At 28.5% G+C, this 18,464-nt stretch overlaps 3 protein-coding genes across 6 annotated transcripts; all 3 read left to right on the top strand.

Annotated features, from left to right (window-relative positions):
• Positions 1-8,264: 8,264 nt before the first annotated feature.
• On the top strand, positions 8,265-13,121 carry LOC109810309 (putative glucose-6-phosphate 1-epimerase). 4 transcript variants are annotated; one of them, XM_020373736.3, is made up of 9 exons: positions 8,265-8,360; positions 8,821-8,967; positions 9,541-9,615; positions 10,134-10,190; positions 10,311-10,468; positions 11,109-11,240; positions 11,505-11,607; positions 12,197-12,296; positions 12,777-13,121. In XM_020373736.3, the coding sequence occupies exons 2-9, from the start codon at positions 8,890-8,892 to the stop codon at positions 12,992-12,994; spliced, it is 921 nt and encodes a 306-aa protein (XP_020229325.1). In that variant the 5' UTR covers positions 8,265-8,360; positions 8,821-8,889; the 3' UTR covers positions 12,995-13,121. The 4 variants fall into 4 exon arrangements, with proteins under 4 accessions (XP_020229325.1, XP_020229329.1, XP_020229328.1 ...); XM_020373740.3 differs by lacking the exon at positions 8,265-8,360 and adding an exon at positions 8,408-8,583; XM_020373739.3 differs by lacking the exon at positions 8,265-8,360 and adding an exon at positions 8,408-8,707.
• A 717-nt stretch (positions 13,122-13,838) lies between these two features.
• On the top strand, positions 13,839-14,845 carry LOC145957232 (uncharacterized). Its single transcript, XM_083073455.1, has 2 exons — positions 13,839-14,732; positions 14,834-14,845. The coding sequence occupies exons 1-2, from the start codon at positions 13,839-13,841 to the stop codon at positions 14,843-14,845; spliced, it is 906 nt and encodes a 301-aa protein (XP_082929581.1).
• A 66-nt stretch (positions 14,846-14,911) lies between these two features.
• On the top strand, positions 14,912-15,472 carry LOC145957231 (uncharacterized). Its single transcript, XM_083073454.1, has one exon. The coding sequence runs from the start codon at positions 14,912-14,914 to the stop codon at positions 15,470-15,472; it is 561 nt and encodes a 186-aa protein (XP_082929580.1).
• The last annotated feature ends 2,992 nt before the right edge of the window (positions 15,473-18,464 follow it).

The raw sequence follows: 18,464 nt of genomic DNA, 5'->3' as shown, positions 1-18,464 counted from the left end.
GCTCAAAGCCCAAATAAGGGTGATTTAGTAGCCGAGAACGGGCCGTTCCCAAATTGAAATGGGCCGTTTCAAACTACTAAAAAGGCCTATAAACCCTAGTTGGGAATAGACCGTTCCAAAGTTGGGAATGGACCGTTCCAAACATGGTCGTTATAAGTTATAAACTCAACTCCAGAATGGGTCATTCTGGTTTAAAACGGTACATTCCATATGCGAATTTAATACATGATGAAATCATCCAGAACAGGCCTTTCTGGATCCGAAACGGGCCATTCTGGCCACTTCTAACATCTATAAATAACAGACTCTAGCACTGCTCCTAGACACACTCTCTGAAGACCAAGGAGAACCAAAAGAATGAGATCAGCCAAATTCTGCTCTAGCTTCATCTTCTGCTTATCTAGGTAAGGGGGAGTGAGAAATCTCGCTCAAGGGTGTGAGAATAATTATTGGGTAGTAGGATTGGCCCCCAATCCCTTGCTTGATGCATGCTTCTAGGAACAGAAAAAATATGAATTTTTTATATTTTTCTTTCTGATTGTTCTATTGTGTTCCGTGTTGGATGTAATGTATGAATATGTGATTAATTTTGAAAATGAATATGTTTTGATATGAATTAGAGTGTTTTGTGGGTTCCTGAGAGAATCCTATGAGAAATAGACAAAATATGAATATTTTCTATTTTGTTTTTTGATTGTTCTGTTGTGTTCCGTGTTGGATGTAATGTATGAATATGTGATTAATTTTGAAAATGAATATGTTTTGATATGAATTAGAGTGTTTTGTGGGTTCCTGTGCGAAACCCTATGAGGAATAATTATGAGTGTGACTATGTGAAATGTGAAACAAATGACATGAGACATGATGTGAATGACATGATATTGTGAACACTATGACTATAAAAATGTGAAACATGATGAAATGAGATAATGTGAAAAGTGAATATGAGATATGAAATATGATGATATATGAGGAACTATGACAAGTAAAGTGATGAGTCCATGAAGTGTGAATGTGTGTGACATGCATCATGTGCATCTATGTGAAGGGTACGATATGGAGTACACCATTAGGGAAGACCCTCCTTGTGTAACAACTTGGGGGAGTCCTAGGGGATAGTGCGGTTTGGATGTCTCAATTCCGCCCGTTTGTGAGCACGAGACGTTACTTGCATAGCTTCGCTATCCCGACCAGACCCTAGCAGTACATCTTTCTAGTTGAGAGTGTATGGGTAGCTCCCTACATGTACTCCTAGACTACCTTAGGTGTGTTGTTTAGGCAGCACACCAGTGATATGTGATATGTGATTGACGCCACATGCATGCATCTACAAGTCGAGTCCATGACATCATTGCATGATGAATGACTGTACATGTGTTAATGTTGTATGTATAATTTAAATTTGCACCTGATTAATGTGTAGTTATGGTTGTGCTTATTTTGATTTGTGTGTGTGTTGCCTAACTAGGGATGGCAATAGGGCCCTATGGGGGCAGCTAATAGTAAACCCGCCCTCGCCCCGCTGGATGAAAATTGGCCCCATACCCATCCCATATCTGCGGGGGTATCCATTAAGCAGTATCCATGAATTTCTTAAATACCCACGGATATTTATAAATTTTTTAAGAAATTAAAAAAATTATATTACAAATAATTTTAAGTTTATATTTAATGTCATTGAAATATTAAAAATAAAAATTCAATGTTAATTTTGAACTTGTATTTAACATTAATTTTGTTGAAATAATAATAAAAATGCAAGATAATCAATAACTTAAAATACATCAATCTCACGAGTAAGTTAAAGTCTCATCACAAAGTTACAATAATCCAATCTCATAAGTCCAAACAAAAGTAAACAACTTAAAATACATAAATCATATTGGTCCAATCAAAACTAGAAAATTAATCAAATTACATCCAACACAATTCTATAACATGTTTAACACGTGTTGGTAACTTCATCAACCTCACTTTTGTAAGAAAATAAGATGAGAGAGTGTAGTTTTAGGATTATGTGGTATAAGGATAATTAGGATATTTAAGAAATATTATTAAACAAGTTCCCGCGAGTATAGATATCATCATACCCGCCCCCGCCCCATTTATAAACGGGTAAAAAATTATCCATCCCCATTATCTGCGGGTACCCTATTAGCCTATCCATTTATTATCCATAGTGATTGCGGGTGCGGGTATTTTTGTCATTCCTATGCCTAACTATTATTTTTACACTAGAAACCGAGTGAGATGTTTCTCACTCCCTTGTTGTGATCATCAACAAGAAGATGTTGGTGATAAAGCTAAGGCTTCAGATGGGCGTGTTCTGATAGGATATGTGACATCGGGCTTTAGTTAGGACTAGCCTAGGATGTTGGTTCCATTAAACTGTTTTGAAAACCTTAGTTTCTTTTCTTTTGTAATTTCTACATTAGAATTATAGTTTATGAGTTGTGAATGTGAATCTTCTACCTTTTGATATTTGAGGCACTTGTTTTATCCATGAAAGATTTTATTTACTCAGAAAATTATAGTTTACATTCACTACAAGGAAAATGATAAATTGCGACGGACAAATTGCGACGGTTATCCAGAAACCGTCGTCGCTTTGATATTGCGACCCTTCACACGACAGTTTTTCAAAATCGTCGCAAAATTGTTCAACATTGCGACGGTTTATCGTAAACCGTCGCAAAATTTGTAGAACATTGCGACGGTTTATGATAAACCGTCACAAAATTTGTTTAACATTGCGACGGTTTATAAAAAACCGTCGCAAAATTGTTCAACATTGCGACGGTTTATCGTAAACCGTCGCAAAATTTGTTGAAGATTGCGACAGTTAGTCATAAACCGTCGCAAATTTTTTTTAACATTGCGACAGTTAGTCATAAACCGTCGCAAAATTTTTCAGCATTGCGACGGTTTACTATGAACCGTCGCGCGACGGTTTACTATGAACCGTCGCAATCTACAAGACAATTTTTTTTTATTAAAATTAAATTTTTTTTAAGTATTATGTATATTATCTTAATAAACTTATATTTTATTAACAATTTTATATATATTTCCTTTAACATGAGGTACACGATTTTTTTTTCTTTATATAATTTCAAAATCGTGACTAGAATATAAATTTATCTTTTAACAAACTTATGAATTTATCTTGTATGTAAGATGTGTTAGAGTATATAAATAAATATAATTATCATTTTATAACTTAATTTTTGAGTTATCAGATCACATATTATTGAATAATTTACAATGTTAAATTTTATAAATTTTATTTTAAATTCCATCTTTATAACACTATTAAAAATATAAAAATAAATATGTTAAATTTTATAAAAATCCAGTTTAATTTATTTATGATATAAATATGTTTTTAATATCTAATATATATTTTTAGATGATAATTTATTTTAAAATATATCTTCAGATTTTTCTTATTTTGATTTTTTTAATTAATATATACAATTTTACTATTTTGATTTTTTCAATCAACGTATACAATAAATAAAAAACACAAAAGATAAACATACATGGACAAATTTTATTTTATCAAAAAATTATTTAATATATTACATTATATATGTGAATATTAAGATATATATATATATATATATATATATATATACATATATATCAATATATATATTATAATTAAACTTTTTTAAAAATTAATTCATTATTAAGAATTTTTTTTTATCACATGAGAATTAATTTCTTTCAAAAATTTGACAGGTATCAAATAAATAAATATTTTTTTTCAGAATCTATATTTTATTTTATTAGAATATAATTTTTATTTTTTAAAATATATTATTTTTTAGATAAAAAATTACGTATATGTCAAATAGTAGTGGGGGCAAGTGCCCCACTATTCCAAACGTGCATCCGTCCCTATATATATATATATATATAATATAGGGGGTTATAATTATACCGGTGTAACTTTCACTAAGTATTATGACACTCAATAACTTTATATTAAATGTGAATTTTGTAAATCCAACCGTTAAATTGAAAGTCATATCACTTTATAAGTGTATATCAAATTTTGTTAAAATTGAACAACCGGAAGGTAATCAAAGTGTTTATATTTTAGTGTATTTTGAAATGAATATATTACATCAATTTTATTTTATATAAATGAAGTATCAAATCATCTTGGATTAATATAAAGTTTTGTATATATAATCTATGAGAGATATGAACTTTCAATCTAACAGTTGGATTTACCAAATTTACATTTAATATAAAGTTATTGAGCAGTGTAATACTTAGTAAAAGTCACATTTAATATATATATATATATATATGAGGGGGGTTATAATTACATCGGTGTAAATTTTACTAAGTGTTACACCGCTCAATAACTTTATATTAAATGTAAATTTTGTAAATTCAACCGTTAAATTGAAAATCTTTTACTCTTAAATCATATATACAAAATGTTATATTAATCGAAGATGATTTCTTATAAAATTAAATTCAATCTGTCGAAAAATTTATATTTTCGATGAGAAAATTTTTGTAGGAAAAGTTATATTATTGATGGAATATTTCAGAAAATTTATATTTGTCGAAAATGTAAGAATTGGTTTTAAATTTGATATGAAAATATTATGATATAATTAGATAAGATTTTAAGTTAGTATTTTATTAATGGTTGATAATTAAAAAATAAAATAAGGATAAATACATTTTTTGAATATTATATGTTTGATTTAAGATAACTTACAAAATAAATTTTGGTAAAGTTATTCCGCTCAATAACTCATGATGTGTGTCGAATTTCATCGATCCAATTAATTGTTAATTTAAAAGTTATTAAATTTTATTAAAAATTAATATAAAAAATTTAATTAGTTTTGGAATAAATTATTTGCTAATTAACAATATAATTGAAACATTAATTATTTTAAATTATTTAACTAAAATCTTATTGACAATTTACTATATGATCTTAATATTTTTGTATAACTAATATCTTCTTTTAAATTTGATATGAGAATATTATATATAATTAGATAAGATTTTAAGTTAGTATTTTATTAATAGTTGATAATTAGAAAATAAAACAAGGATAAATACATTTTTTTAAATTTTATATGTTTGATTTAAGGTAAATAAATATATTAAATTAATTAATAATTATTTAAAATATTAAAATTTAATTTATAAGTATGTAATAAATAAATATTTATAATTTTATAAATTCTATTATCATTATAAATTATAAAATTAAATAATTTAAGTTATAATTTTAAATAGAAATAAGTAGATGTTAATTATAAAAGTAAGTACATATAAATAAAGAATAACTAAATATATTATTATTGTTATTATTATTATTATTACTATTATTATTATTATTCATAATATAAAATTATTATATATTATTATTATAGTACAAATATGAGATTGTATATTTGAGGATAACTTAAATGAATTAATTTGTATAAGTTATACTGACAACATACATATAAATTTCGGTAGCCTACTCATCAGAACTTCACAGTTAAGCGTGTTTGACCTGGGGTAGTACAAGGATGGGTGACCTTCTGGGAAGTTTTCCAAAAATTGCACAAGTAAGGATAAAACACGCCAAATAGTGAAATATTGTGAAATAGAACCCTTGAGAGGCCAAATATGAGGATTGTTACATTAATAAATTTATTAAAATTAAAAAAAATTATAATTTTTGACAGGTAAAAAAAGAGTCATAATATTAATTTAGAGGCAGTTGGTGCGACAGTTGATGAAAGGGTCGCAATTCCAAGTTTGCGACGGTTTGTGCAACGGTTCTGATAACCGTCGCAAAATTGCCTGGTGACGGACAATTCTGCGACGATTCCCAAACCGTCGCAATATTGTCTTTGCGGCAGTTCTAACCGTCGCAATGTAGGCCATATAACCGTCGCAAAATCGTCATTTTCTTGTAATGATTTATTGTGTTTTAATGTTGGGGTAGAGGGTGTCATAGAAAATCCTTAGGAAAAGTTACTTGTGAAATTTTCCTACCATTTAGTAAACATTATTTGTGAATTTATTTTTACAAAAAAATATGCAAGAAATAAAATAAAATTATTACAAAATTTTCTATAAAATTTTACCATGGAAAACAATTTCTATGATCATTAAAATTGTAGCAAAATTTGCAAAAATTTCTTGTAGATTATTTTTCGTAAAAAAATTTGTAAGAAATATTTGTAAATTATTTTTCACAAATAAATTCATAAAAAAAATTGTAAAATTATTATTGCAAGAAAATTCGTAAAAAAAAATTTGCAAATATTTTTTTGTAGGAAAATGACACATTTCTAGTAATGTAAATAGATATTTTTAAACACATATATAATATTTTATATTTAAGATACATGAATTATATTGCAGCACAAGATTTAATTTTAATCATTGATAATTTATTTTAAAATATTAAAATTAAACTCAATAATAAATAGGATAAAAAGTAAAATTCGATAAGAAGTTAAAAAAATTCAAAATTTCTCTCGCCGAATAATAGCTCATGAAATCACTCTCGTGTGAGATAGTCATTCACATTTAATATATATGGACTAATTTATTTTTAAATTATATTTTAATATCTTAAAGTAAATTATCAAAAATTTAAAATAATCTTATGTCAAAATATAAACCAGTATTTTAACTTGTGCAATGAACAAGTTAAAATATTTATTATACATAACTAAAATTTAAAATAATTTCTGTATAAATAAATGTTATGTTTGATTATATAAATTATATATAAAATTTGAATAAATAGATATATTTAAATATATAAATTATATTTTAGATTTATTATAAATAATTTATATTATAAGATAAGATTATTTTATTTATTGATAATTTGTTTTAAAAATATTAAAATTTTAATTCATAAATAATTATAATAAACAAAAATCGAATTCAATATTTAGTAAAAGAATCTCTAAAAACACTCTCCTAAAAAAAACTCCTAAAATGCTTTCACACAAAATAATTATTGTTCATATTTAATATAGAAATTATTTCCCTATTTTATATATATTAAAGACAAATAGGAGCGTTTTTAGTTTTTTATTTCAATGGTGGAGTTTTAAAAAAAATAACTTTTTAATCTGTTTCAATATATATTTATCATATTTATTTTTAAGTTAAATTTTAATATTTAAAATTAATTTTCAACAATTAAAAATAATTTTACGCCACAGTACACAAATTTAAAATGTAATTTATTTATTGAAATAAATTTTAAATATAATATAATTTATATATTTAAATATAATATTTATTTATATATAATTTATTATAAATTTTAATTATATATAAAAAAACATTTTATTGATGCAATACACTGAATAAAATACTAATAACTTAATAATTACATGGATAAAAGATAGTCCATAAAAAAATATACAGCAGGGTAAATGATGATAGAATGTATTTTGATTATATGCAACTATTTCAATTGGCACATTTTATACAAGGACAAGACTGCTGTTCAAAAAAAAAATACAAGGACAAGACTTACGAAATTGGCACATCATGATATAAATTTATCAAAGCACTATATATCTCGATAAAAAAAAAATATGAAATTCATGAACAAAATGTTTATATAGTATCTTTGATCACTTTTTATTTTAACTATGAAAGTAATATATTTTCACATTATTCAAGTTATTAGTTCCGATCCGGATCATAACAAAATATTTTCTTACACCATAAAAATAATTAAAAAGTAATACAACAAAATATATATGACAAAATATATATAAAAAATACTTACAAATTAATTACAAAAATACTTAAAACACCATAAATATATATGACATTAAAGAAACAATATTATTAGTAGTAAAAAATTTAACGAATAAAAAAAAAAGAATTATGGATATGATAAAAAAAAGTGTGTAATTTTTACAAAATTACACTAACAAATTAATTAAAATATTGTTTATAAAACGATCTAATCTCTTATTTTGTCCTATACATAACAGATCACAAAAGTCCATGAACTTTATAGAAATCATAAGGGTTTATCTTTGAACTCAACTTGCATTTTAACTGAACAATTTTTCCAAGACTTAAACACTTTTTTATAGCAATTTTATCATAACTTCCCACCCCTCAAAATAATATTTTTAACTCCACCCCACCACACCATGTGGGTTGCTGTTATATTCGAGTATAATGATATTTAAATTTTTAGTCATAATTATGGAAGAGAATAATGTATTATGAATAGTTAATAAATGATAATAGCCATTCAGATGGTTTATGTGACACTTTAATAATGTGAGAGAAGAATGTCTAGCACCGACCGTTATTGCTAAAAATGTCTCTAAAGGAAGGTTGTTACTTTTGCAAATTCTCTCCTCTTCAAAGTTATGCAGGGTCCCTCTTTGCTCACTCTCTTTGTCTTTTCTTTTTCTCAGTTTATAACTTTTTATCCATCTACATCATAAAGGGTCTCTTGGAAAATCGCAGAGTTATGGACAGTGTCCTTTGAAACTCCAAACAAATAAAACAGCTCATAGTAGTATAGTAGTATTATAGTAAAAGATAGCCTCAAAAGTACGCTAACCCACTTCCTCTTTTCATACAACTAAATTGGAAATTGCTTCTTCCTGATTAGTTTTGCTTTCATCTGCTTGAATGTGTCTCCGATTTCTGAAGGGTCTTTTTGTGTGACAAAAGGGTATTATGGTGATCAACCTTTTATGTGTCAAATATGTACAATGTGTGGTTTGTTGTTTATGTTGGATGGTTAGTATCAAAACTGATATACTTTTTTGGCGTGGTTGGTTGCAGCTGGATTGGAAAAAAGGGAAAGTGAACCCATTTCTGAGTAACATAAGGGCAAGGCTAAAGACAAGACCGATGCCCTTGAATATATTTCAGGATAAAGATGGATTGCCTCGGATTATATTGACTGAACCAACTGGCACATCAGCAGAGGTTGGTTTCACCATCTTTGTTTCTCTTGTGCCAACAAGTTGATATTTTTTTGGTCTTGTTATGATTTCAGAATGTTTTGTGATTTAGTGGTTGGTGTTGTGTAGCTTGTGATAAGCTTTAGCCGTAGCTCATGTTATGTTCTGTATCATATGATTCAGACTCTGCAAGATTAAAAGAGTTTTTGAAAGCTTATCTGCTTAAAATAAAGATCTCTTTCCGGCATAAAAAAAAACTCTCAAAAATACTTTTAAGTTTATCCAAACTGGCTCTCACTAATCACATGTATCTATATTTGTCATAAGAGGCAACAACACCTTCTGAAGCCCTTTGAGAAAATTTTGTTATACTGGACTTCCCTTAGGCTGGTGATGCAGTCCTTTATCAGTTGCCTAAAAGTACAACCTTATCTTTAGGCAAGATATATGCAATTATTTTACTGACTTGGAAAATTTGTAATCTATTTGGAAAAATATGATGATAATTTTAAAATGAAATCAAACATATTGATATGATATGGAAGAGGTTATTTCCACTTTGTCCAACTTTCAACTGCGCGAAAATATGTGGTTTCAGGTGCTTCTATATGGAGGGCGGGTTGTTTCTTGGAAGAATGAACGCAAGGAAGAACTGCTTTTTATGAGCAGTAAGGTAAATAAATATCTTTCTTTTGCATTGTCTACTTATAAGCCATTGCACACCAGCATTGTTATTATCATAACATTGAAAGCACAAAGTTGTGGTTAAAATTGAATTCATGTTACTTTTTCCATTTTATGATCAATCCTTATTCAAGACTAACCGTATGTGTAGATAAATTTTTTTAGAAGTAAATCTAAAAAAAATAATAAAAATGGAAAATGAAATAAGTTTCTACATAATTATACATAAATTAAAAATAAGATTTGAAGAAATTAATATGAGAGTTTCTACTCCCCTCAAAAAAAAAATATGAGAGTTTCTACAAATTATTTTTTTTTTTTTTTTGGAATGCTGGTGGAGAAGTTTATCCAAATAAGTCCCAAGTCACTTAGTAATTATCATATATTCTTATCCATTTGCATTGAATTTCTTGTAAGGACAAAAGTATGTAATTTTCATACATTTATCCCACTCGGTTATAGTTTTCAGTTTGTTACATTCTCTTGTTTGAATTTTGATCTCAACAGGCTAACTCGAAGCAATCTAAAGCAATCAGAGGGGGTATATCAGTCTGCTTTCCACAGGTTAACTTCATCACATTGGTGGAAAGATATTTGATTTTTGTCATTACTTAGATAATTAATGTTATACTTTTCACATTAAAATTAGATTCTGCATTTTCAACTATACTTTTCAATTTGCAGTTTGGAAATCTTGGTTCACTAGAACAACATGGATCTGCAAGAAACAGATTGTGGTCATTGGATAGGGACCCTTCACCTCTACCTCCATCAGACAATCAGTCCTCAGTGGATTTGGTATTAAAGTCAGCAGGAGTTGACTTAAAGACCAGGCCATCTAGGTATGAGTTTAAGCTGTGTTTTTCTTCTTCTTGTTTTTTAGTTTAAATATATTTTTAGTACTTTAAATATTAATTTAGTTTTAATCTTTTAAATTTAAAATTTACTTTTAGTCATGTAATTTGAAATTTTTTTATTTTAATTACTCTATTCAAATATCGTGAATGAATATATCAAATAAAACTCATTTATTATTGAATCTATCATACAAATTTACCGTCTAATATTGTTAATAATAAAAAATATCACATTAAATCTAATTAATGTTATATAACTGTTTTAATTTGTCATTATCATTAATCATGATATTAGTGACGCTGACAATTTAAAATAAAAAAATTAAAATTACAAGAATAAAAATATCAATTTTAAATTTAAAGAATAAAAATAAATTTATCTTAAATTTAAGGATTAATAATATGCTTTAAGACTTTTTTTTTTTACTCATTTCCATTGACCATACTCTATAAAAATTTGATTTTTAACTGAGCTGAAAGACTGTGTGCCCCATAAAGCCATCTCTTAGTGAAAATAAGGATTTTTTGTTGTTATTCCGTTGAGTTCACTGTAGATGAAATATTTCTGTATGCACCATTAAATTGCCCAAATCTAAACATTTTTGTTCTGCTTCTTCTTCTGCAGTTTCGAGTTTCGGCTTCGCATCTCTCTCAGTGCTGGCAAGCTCACTTTGATCCCCAGAGTCAGAAACACTGATAAAAAAACACTTTCTTTCACACTGTCAACAAGCAACTATTTATCTGTATCTGATATCAGGTTTGCATTTTAGATACTGAAATAAGTCAAATACCGAACCACTTTTATTTTAGTTGTTGTATACAAAATTTTCTTTTCACTTGTTGCAATTTTATTGGCAAAGGTTTTATGTTTTGCAAATTTTCACCTTTACCATTGCACATCATGCCATGATAATCATTTTCTGGACCTTGAGAATGCTGATATGATTCAAACAGAAGATTGAAAGATCTTACTTCATTGTTTCCTTAAGAGAGGTTGAATTATGCTGTTCAAAATTTGCAGTGAAGTGCGTGTTGAGGGATTGGAGACACTTGATTACTTTGACAATCTGATGAACAAATCAAGGTTCACAGAGCAGGCAGATGCAATTACTTTTGATGGCCAGGTATAAAATTACAAGATTAAATATGTTTTTAGGGTCTCGTATATAAGAAAAAACATTTAAAATTAATATTTTAGCCTCAATAATTTGAGAAAAATCTTATTTTAGTTCTTTTGCTCAAAAGGTGTTAGTGAATCTATAAAATACATCACCTATTACTGAATTTGTAGGTACAAAATTTATATATTAATATCTATTTTAGGAGAAATATCACAATAAACTCAATTAAGTTGTATAACTATCTTGATTTTATCAATGCCACTTATGCTATTGGTAGTTATAAGAGATTAAAATAAGATTTTTAAAAATTAAAAGTACTAAAAAAATTAATTTTAAATTTGAAGGATAAAAATAAATTTATCCTTAATTTAAGAGATTGAAAACTAATTTAAGCAAACTAGAAATTCATATTCTGCTTCAGCATTTAATTGGTTGCAACATCTCGTTCACTCACTAAATCCACACCTCATAAGTCATTAGCTTAACATTTCTATCATTGTTTTTAATTTATTTCACATGTTCGCAATGTAGATTGCTACAAAATCATATTTCTTTTTGGTCATCTCTAAGGACAATTTTGGTTTCCTTGTAGATGGACAGGGTGTACTTGCGCACCCCCACGAAAATCGCCATCATAGACCATGAGAAGAAAAGAACTTTTGTACTGCAGAAGAATGCAATGCCAGATGCAGGTTGTTCAACACTTTCTGTAATATTGTTCCTATTCAGCACTCATATTGTAGTATTTACATTTTATTGTTTTTTTTATGCATCTGATATGATCCAAACATGCATGGTACTAGTATTTCTATTATGGTAAAATCATATTTGATATAACTATACAAAAGATAGTTGACACTGAGAAGAATTTCTATTATTAAGAAAAGAACAAAATTACAAAGAGAATTCTCAATGAACTCTTTATATCTCACAATGCTTTCTAAGGATTAAATCTTCATGCTTTCACTCTTCCTTGAATGAATTATTACAATCCTATGTACTTATTTATATTAGAATACAAGTAATAAAAGTTTTTCGTTATGAACGATTAATATTAATAATCCATTAATTTGATGAATGAATTATAACTATTTATTAAATTTGGAAATCATATTCAGGCCATACGTAAAAATTTCCATCAAGTCACTTATTCATTTGTAATGCAAATGCAGTGGTGTGGAATCCTGGGTATAAGAAGGCCAAGGCTCTTCCTGATTTGGGGGATGAAGATTACAAGTTCATGATATGTGTTGATTCAGCAGCTGTTGAAACCCCAATAATGTTGAAGCCCTATGAAGAGTGGAAGGGCTATCAGGAGCTCTCTACTGTTTCATCAAGCTATTGCAGTGGACAACTGGATCCTTGTAAGGTTCTCTATGGTTTTCACTGACCACCTTAATGGAAGATTAGAATTATAATGGACTTCAGTGTCCAAATTAGTTATGCACTTGCCTGTGCATTCATACAATGCTGACTGCTGAGGCTATAATAAAGTGAGAGCAACTAAATAATTGAGAGATGCTTCTTGGTATTCATACTTATGTCAACTACCTAAGTTACTTGCCATTGCAATATTACAGTATTATCCATTGAATTAGACAACGTGTTTGTAAGGTTCCAATAAAATTTTCAAGGAACGGGCATTGCCAACAAAAATCAGATTATCGAAGTAATTTAGTACTTTCTTTTATAGGCCCTGCATAATTCACTCTCAGATGAATACAAGCAATTTTAGTTTTAGCAATTATGGAAAGGATCATTACTTTTTTTCTCCTTCATCACATAACAAAGCTAGTTAGAAACTGTTAGATTTATGAGATTTTCCTTTATTTAAATTTTGAATTTTGAATAAATTTTAGATAAGATATTTGTTATTGTTACGTTTTATTTATTATATTTTATTTTCAGTTATTCAATATAATCTCAACAAGTAGAGTTGTTAGTAGATGAGATTTGTTAGGATTTTTAAATTGATTGTAAGTCTATACATACGCATCCTCTTCTATGAATTTCAATGTTAATTTAATGATAGTTTTTCATCTTCAATTTTAATTTTAATTTGTTTGCAAGATCCAATTTTTCTATATTTTTCACAAAATATTTCCATCAAGTGGTATCAAGAGCTTGCTTCTTACGGGTTGTGAGGAAAAAGTTTATTGAGCGCTAAACACATTGAGGTTGAGTGCAAACACTAAATTGAGTGATTTATTGTTCAAACAATTTTTGGTGCAAGGATGTCTACTTCCACCAATTCACCAGCAATTCCAATGTTTAATGGTGAAAATTATCATATTTGGGCCGTCAAGATGAAATTTGTTTTAAGATCTCAAGGTTTATGGAATGTTGTAATTTCTGAAGCTGATCCACCACCATTGAGAGAAAATCCAACCATTGCACAAATCAAAGCTTATGAGGAGGAGAAGCTGAAGAAAGATAAAGCCATCACTTGCCTACATGCAGGACTTGCAGATCATATTTTTACTAAAATCATGGACTTAGAAACACCCAAACAGGTGTGGGACAAGATTCAAGATGAATTTGAAGGCAGTAGCAGAGTCAAATCTGTTAGGCTTCTCACATTGAAGAGAGAATTTGAATTGATGAAGATGAAGGATAATGAATCTGTTAAAGATTATTCTGGCAGATTAATGGATGTTGTGAACCAAATGCGACTTCTTGGTAAAACATCATTTATAGATCAAAAGGTTGTCGAAAAAATCATGGTTTCGGTACCCGAAAGATTTGAAGCCAAGATTTCTACTATTGAAGAGTCTTGTGATTTGCAAACTCTCACAATTACTGAATTGACCAGCAAGCTTCACGCACAAGAGCAAAGAGTCTCCATTAGAAGTGATAAAGCTGTTAAAGGTGCCTTTCGAGCAAAGCACAATGGAAGGAATTTTGGAAAGTCACGAACTTTCAATAAGAACAAAGGAAAAGATGAAGGTTCTTCGAGAAAAGGAAATTTTTTGCTTTGTTCTCATTGCCAAAGAACCAACCATTCTAAAGAAGATTGTTGGTTTGAAGATAAACCACTTTTTCACTGTAATTTTTGCAATAAAAATGGTCACAGTGAAAAGTATTGCAGATTAAAGAAGAATCAGCCTGAACAACAACCAGAAAAACAGGCAAATGTGATTGAAGAAAAAAATGATGATGAAGATGAGTATTTATTTATGGCATTTCAAGAATTCAATTCACATGAATTGAATACTTGGCTCATTGACAGTGGTTGCACTAGTCACATGACTAAATATTTATCATTTTTTTTACCTCCATTGACAAATCAATTAAGCCAAAAGTCAAGATGGGAAATGGTGAAATTGTACAAGCCAATGGAAAAGGTACAATTTCTATTGCAACCAAGAAAGATATGATAATTGTTAAAGATGTTCTCTACATTCCAAAATTGGATCAAAATGTTCTTAGTGTTCCACAAATGCTAAGGAATGGTTATGGTGTCTCTTTTAAAGAGAATTATTGTTTTATCATGGATGAACATGGTTTAGAGATTACAAAAATTGAGATGACCAAAAACAGTTTTTATTTGAAATTTAATTTGGTTGAAAATCATGATTTTATTGAAGATCATGATATTATTGCTAAAATTGATGAGAGTAATGTTTGGCATGGAAGATTTGGTCACACTTTTATGCATGATGTAATTGATATGACAAATTCCAACAAATGGTATTCAAAGACAGGAGGAGGAGTTAGATTGAATGACTATGAAGACAATGATTTGGGTCAAGAAATTGATGTGCAACAACTTGATGACATGACATTTCAAAACTCAATTTTTGGAGTTCATGAAACTAAAATTTGTGATGTTCATGGCAAATCTCAAGGAGGAGTGTTAGATTTATGAGATTTTCCTTTATTTAAATTTTAAATTTTGAATAAATTTTAGATATGATATTTGTTATTGTTACAGTTTTATTTATTATATTTTATTTTCAGTTATTCAATATAATCTCAACAAGTAGAGTTATTAGTAGATTAAATTTGTTAGGAATTTTAAATTGATTGTAAGCCTATACATACGCATCCTCTTCTATGAATTTCAATGTTGATTTAATGATAGTTTTCCATCTTCAATTTTAATTTTAATTTATCTGCAAGATCCAATTTTTCTATATTTTTCACAAAATATTTCCAACAGAAACATTACTTTTACCTTGATGGTAAGTTGGTATACCGCTGACACCATGATAGTTTATGTACACCGCTGACACCATGATAGTTTATGTACACCGCTGACACCATTGCATGACTTCGTATAAATGTAATGTTCTATTTGATGGTGAAAATTTGTCTCCGGAATAGAAGATCTAACCAACAAATATGTTTTATTCAAAGGACTTAAACTAAAAATTAAATGAATACTTTTTTTTGTCAAATCAGCAACACAACATTTTTAACTTGAGTGTATGATACAGGTTAAAGTTTCAAATCTATGTAGATCAAAACTTTACGATCAAAACTTTACAAATATAAAGTTATTGGCTTTTAGAAAATAATACGAAAGAACGATTATGGTTTTATCTAGTTCGACGAGTTTATAGAATGTACTTAAAATATTTATAAAAAAATTTATTAAGAATCATATGCATAATTTACAATTGAACTATGCGAAAAAATAATAGACAATGCATGAAAAATAAAGAGTTTAAAGTTTCGTGAAGAGCAGAAGATGATAATGTGAGAAGTCATAAATGTAAAAGTAAAAGTTTGGAAAAGAAACAATAAAGAGAAAAAAAAATTGCATAAACATAGAGGGTAAAGAGTTCTAAATTAGAGATGATGAAATAGATTGAAAGTAATAAATTGAAATTTTAAAAGCGAGTGCATTAAAGGTCTTAATAACCTGTTTTAAAAGATTGGTAAAAAAAAATACATACACTTGACTTGAATCGAGTCATAAAGTGTAAATGGTATTAAAGACTTTTAGTATAAACGTTTCGAACAAATAAAAAAGAATATATGTTTCTCTCTACATATAGATTTTGCGACATAAGGATCATGTTATAATATTTCTGCATGTTTGAAAACCAACTAAATTGAACTATATAAGATGTTGATATTTGTCCTGACCCATGCCTTTCTTGACAAGCATGTGTTATAGTGTTAAAATGTGATACAAACTTCTAAAATAAGTTAAATTATTATATAAAAATATATAGGTGTATTGTGTATGCTAGAAACAACTAGATAGTACAAATTCTAGAATTATGTAGATAATTACATATAGATAGAAAATTCTAGAATAGATATCTTTAGAATTCTCTATATAAAACATGAATAGTGGTGTTGAGGCCTATAAATAGGTCATGTACCCAACATTTGTAACCAAGCAACTAGTAAGTCATTTCCACTCAAATCTATTCCAACTATTCCTCTAAGCTAGTTTTCCTTTCAACTATGCCTATCAATATAAATTTGTCTCCTCATTCTTTCTATCAATCAAAGAAATTTTTACTATTTAATAATTCATAAACTAACAGTGGTATTAGAGCTACGTTTGGTCATCTACTAGGTGTAGAAATATTACCCCACTACTTCCAAAAAAAAATTCTCAATATTCTACCTACTTTCAAAAAAAAATTTCTAATCCATGACTAACAACATTCAACCATCATTTATCCCTATTCCCATTTTTTATGGTGAAAATTAGGATTTTTGGAGCACCAAAATGAAGACATTTCACCTTCCAAGATTTATGGGACATGATAGAAGAAGGATTTTCTGCTCCAAAAGACACCTCATCCCTTACTACGGCTCAAAAAAGGAGTTGAAAGAGAACAAGCAAAAGAATTCAAAGACGTTATTTATTTTGCAACAAATTGTGACCGACATAATTTTTTCGAGAATAAGGGATGCAACAACAACCAAAGAAGCATGGACTACACTACAGGAGGAGTGTGAAGGAAGTGAAAAGGTACATGCAGTAAAATTACAAACTCTACGGCATAAATTTGAATTGTTAAATATGAAGGAATATGAGACTGTAAAGGACTACTATTCGAAGATAAAAGAAATAGTTAACCAAATGAGAGCCTACGGGGAAAATATTTTTGACAAGAAAATTATGGAGAAAATTCTAATTAGTATTCCCTATAAATATAATCCAATCGTGACAACGATTGAGAAAACAAAAGATTTATCTACCATATCAATAACAAAGTTAATGAGGTCACTTGAAGCTTATGAGAAAAGGTTGAATAGGCATGACGAGGACCCAACTGAAAATGTCTTTCAATCAAAGCGCAAATTACAGTCTCAAAATATAGAAAAAAGGAATAGTGGAAAAACTTATAGAAATAAATAGAATTCTAGAAATTTCTCTAGAAGTTATCAGAATGAATATCCTCCATGCGGCATTTGCAAGAGGACAAATCATGTCGAGAAAGACTAGAGATATCGTGGAAAGTCACAATGTCGCCACTACAACAAAGTTGGATGTGTGGAGAAGTATTACCGCAACAAAAATAAGCATCAAGCAAACTTTGCTAAAGAGAAAGATGGTGAGCAACATCTTTTCTATGCTACCCAAGATTTCAATAGTGAAACAAGTGGAAGTTTGTACTTGGATAGCGGCTGCAACAATCATATGGCCAAAGATGCAAGCATCTTCAAGGATATTAACGAATCTATCAGAGTGAAAGTCCGAATGGGGAACAAGACTATCGTTGAATCAAAAGGCAAAGGAATAGTTATGGTGGAGACGAAGAAAGGTACTAGACTTATTACTAACGTTCTACTAGTTCCCAATCTCAAAGAAAATCTCTTGAGCACTGGCCAAATGATGGAGAAAGGTTATACTCTCCACTTCGATGGAGACACATGTAAAATATATGAGA

This window comes from Cajanus cajan, chromosome 4 (assembly GCF_000230855.2).
Source record: "Cajanus cajan strain Asha chromosome 4, NIPB_CcT2T_4, whole genome shotgun sequence".
Lineage (NCBI taxonomy): Eukaryota > Viridiplantae > Streptophyta > Magnoliopsida > Fabales > Fabaceae > Cajanus > Cajanus cajan.
Note: the sequence above shows the minus strand (reverse complement) of the source record. Positions and strands in the feature narration are given on the sequence as shown.